At 43.0% G+C, this 3855-nt stretch overlaps 1 protein-coding gene across 1 annotated transcript in view; it reads right to left on the bottom strand.

Annotated features, from left to right (window-relative positions):
- LOC128767094 (neuronal acetylcholine receptor subunit beta-2-like) overlaps positions 1-2720 on the bottom strand; it is a 13275-nt gene extending 10555 nt beyond the window's left edge. The window contains exon 1 of the mRNA XM_053878814.1: positions 2336-2720. Coding sequence (XP_053734789.1) covers positions 2336-2387 — 52 coding nt within the window. The 5' untranslated portion in view covers positions 2388-2720. The remainder of the gene's footprint in view (positions 1-2335) is intronic.
- Between the last annotated feature and the right edge of the window lie 1135 nt (positions 2721-3855).

The raw sequence follows: 3855 nt of genomic DNA on the forward strand, positions 1-3855 counted from the left end.
AGGGTTAGGGTTAGGGTTAGGTTAGGGTTAGGGTTAGGGTTAGAGTTAGGGTTAGGGTTAGGGTTAGGGTTAGTTAGGGTTGGGGTTAGGGTTAGGGTTAGGGTTAGTTAGGGTTAGAGTTAGGGTTAAGGTTCGGGTTAGGGTTAGGTTAGGGTTAGTTAGGGTTAGTTAGGGTTAGGGTTAGGTTAGGTCACTGTGTTGACCTTACCCTACACTAGGGTTAGGGTTAGGGTTAGGTCACTGTGTTGAGTGACCTATAAGTCACTCAACACAGCTACAGGTTCGTGGATCGCCGTCCTCAACATACATGGGAAATAGAGCTCATTCTCGTAGTTTTAAATGGCCTTGAGTTGAGTAGAAAATTAGGACCACCAGGTGTCACGGTGCTCAGGCTCACTCACCTGATGATTTGTTTTAGTTAATGTCCCACTGCAAACCAGTTAACACATCCATTGGTGCAGCTTATCTTTAATATCTTATTACACCTTTAATGCTTGGCCTCCCTCAAATGATTCCGCTGAATTTTTAAACTCTGACTTTTAATTATGAACCATCTGCAATCAAGAGAGGTGTTCACAAGATGCAGTGAAATGTAGCGCATGGCTAAGTATATTTACAAGAGAGTTAAGAGCTAAAAAAGCCAAACAAAAAGGAACATCACCAGGTATGCACTGAAGTGTTTCCGTGGTCCCTCAGCTCTGCAGCCAGCATGGATTCAATGGGCTCCAGTCCATTGTGACCGATTGATTCCACAGATATTTCGAATGTAAATGAGCGGGAAATTAAATTTCCCAAGGGGCCACCGAGTCAACAGAGAGAAGGAGAGAGGAAAAAGAATCTGAAACTTAAATTCTCTGACCTGTATATTGTATAAGTGGGAAAAGTGCGATCTTTATATATCTTAAAATATCTAGGGATAGATATAAATATTCTCAATATATATGATCTGGTTAAACCATGTCAATATGATTGTAAAAAGGCACTTGATTTTAAGGTATTTTATGTTATTTAGGTAGTTTATGTTATGTTATTTATTGTTATTTTGATTGAAAAATAATCTTAAAATTACTTTAATCTAATGAATCTAATTCAGGAGAAAAAAATATATACTACATTGGAATTTTCAAAGTTTTGCGATGACCTAGTGAGGTCCGCACAAGTGCAAACAAAGGGCTGCCTGTGGCCCCCAGGACTCACTTTGCCCACCTCAGATTTAGATACTTCATATGTCGGCTGTATTTCCAACCACAATAAGTGCAAATGCTCTGCAATGAAACACAATGACATATGTGCACTCAATTACAGTTTCTAAAAAGACTTCATATGTACTTGTAGACTATTTCTTTCAAGCATACAGGGGACATAATACTGAGACTACAACCGCACAGAAAACTGGCCCATGATAAAGCTGGACGCCCAAACAGACGGGTCAGATGACGGCCATTAAGGACGTCTGTGAAAGCATAATGCATTCAAACCCCTGAACGGTTGTTTTAGCAGGTTTCTGCTCCACTGTGGAGCAAGTTGATGCACAGAGATTGATCAGTGAGGAGGCAGGAGTCAAGACTGAGCTGTAGGAGCAGCAAACATTGACCGGCACTGGGTCTGGTGAGGATTTAAAAACAGTCAAAGCAGTTTGCTCTGGGACAGTTTTGACATGTATAGAGGCCAATAGCAACACTGTGAAGTGGCTGGGAAACAGGCTTCACCTCAATTATTCAGGGTCTTATGACCTCATAGCAAATAGTTATTATTCAGAAGCTATTTCAATGGTTTGAAAAGTAAAATGGCCCTAAATAAACGCTATAAACATTAAGCAGCAGCTTCAAACTCAATCATAAAGGGGCCGATTTTTTAAATGACTGGAAAAGCATAATTGATATTACAGTATCATAATAATAAACTGCACAAAAGACACTTTCTCTCTGAAGCTGAGACCTTCATCTTCGCTCCCATATTTCTTTGAAAGCACCATGTTCGAATCAGTCCGGAACACAACATGCACAAGTGATAATTTTGGGGTCTATTTAAAGGGTTTCATTCATTCAACAAAACACACTTCAAGTTCTGTCCATACACAACGGCGCGGTGAGCCAGGGACAGAACGCAAGCCTCGAGTTTGACTCATGCAAAGTGTGAGATCCAGTCTGTCTCTAAATTAAAAATGTAAATGTTAAATGTGATTATTTTCCGTGAAATCAGACACTATGATGAAACTGTGACGATGTGCTCTGTGAAATAGAACGTATGAGTTCAAACTCTGCAGTTTAATGAATGACAGGAACGCACAAGGTGATTTACACTTAGAGTCGAACGCGTTTTGGGCTGCACTCACCTGCCAGGGTGAGAACCAGGAGAACCAGCGCGTCTTTCACCGGCACCGCCATCGCGACTCCCCTCCAGTGCGACTGTCCCGCTCAAACTTGACCTTCCCGGCTTCTTCACTCTCTCCTCCACGCTTCAAAAGCCACAACTTCAAGTGAGGAGTTGTGTCGACAGTCAGACTCGCAGGCTGGATCAGAGTGGGGTCACCCCTCAAAGGTGTCCCGGACCACCGGGGAGAAGCGGCGGCGATGCGGGGTGACGACGCTCCAGCTGTGATTGTGCGCAGCGGAGAGTCGCGTACAAACCGCCTTCAGGGGGGGAAAATCGCTCCTTTAAAAATAAAGTGATGGAGAAATCAGGACGTGTGCGGTGGAGCTGCTGCTGCGGAAGCGGCACCGTCCATCCTGCTCAGCCCGCGCGGTGCGCTCCCTCGTCGGTCACTTCCAGACTGAGCGTCAGAGACTGGAACCTCGGATGCTTTTAACCCCATTAGACAAACGACTTTCCCGGCTGTTTGAAGACACTTTTAACAATGTCAATCTACTCTATGAGTGTTTGATCTGAACAGCTAATTATTAAAAAATATATTATTTTGAGATTCTTACACTCTTGAAATGTACCAGTGTTTCTTAGGGTGATCAACGTCCGGCCCAGGGGCCATAAGCGGCCCTTGATCAAATGTCGTTCAACCACACGAAATTGTGCAACTATTTGGCAAAGCTAATAGTTAAGACCATGCCATCACGGAGTTTGAGTCTGTCGTAGCCACACAAGTTCTGTGTGATATTGGGTTTGCAGTCACCGCCTCACTTCTACTGTTGCTATTCTGGCATTGTGTGAGCAGTGAATGATCATTGTGACACAGACACAGGTCGGACGTGTGAGAGGTGCACGCTCAACAGAGAGGCCGGTCACAGACACCAGTTTAACATTTATATTATTTTTAAAATATTTCTTTTACTTAAATATTTGATTTGATGATGAACCTTGAAGTCGGTGACGACAAAAATAAAAGCTTCTCGTCGAGAAACACCAGCATCTCTTAACAACTCACTATGCTTCTGTGCGCACAAGCTTCATGTGCACATGCGACGTGGCGCCTTCTGAGTCAGAGCATTACAGCGCCACCACAGACCTGATTTATGTACTACACCAAGGTTTTATGTGTAAGAAAGAAACAGCTCCATTTTTACATGGTACCTTTTTGTAACCAGCACGGAACATCGGATAAGAACTGTCGCACTGTGCCTTTTAACCAATAACTCGTGATAACTGGACTTAGGAAGCGGCCTCTTTAATAAATGGCAACAAGCCAAGTGAAACTAATCCAAAATGAACTGTGGCATAAATGTCATCATCAATATTAGATTACGTTTTCAGTTACTTATTTTGGGGGGATTCTAAACTGCTCAAGTGGAGAACCAAGGTGACCAGATCGATGGACACACGCAGAGGAGAGACATGACTAATGCTGAGCGAGTGGATGAGGAAGAAAATGAAAAGTCATCTTATTCTTACAATGTATGACAA

Source organism: Synchiropus splendidus, chromosome 11, assembly GCF_027744825.2.
Source record: "Synchiropus splendidus isolate RoL2022-P1 chromosome 11, RoL_Sspl_1.0, whole genome shotgun sequence".
In the NCBI taxonomy this organism is placed as follows: Eukaryota; Metazoa; Chordata; class Actinopteri; order Syngnathiformes; family Callionymidae; genus Synchiropus; species Synchiropus splendidus.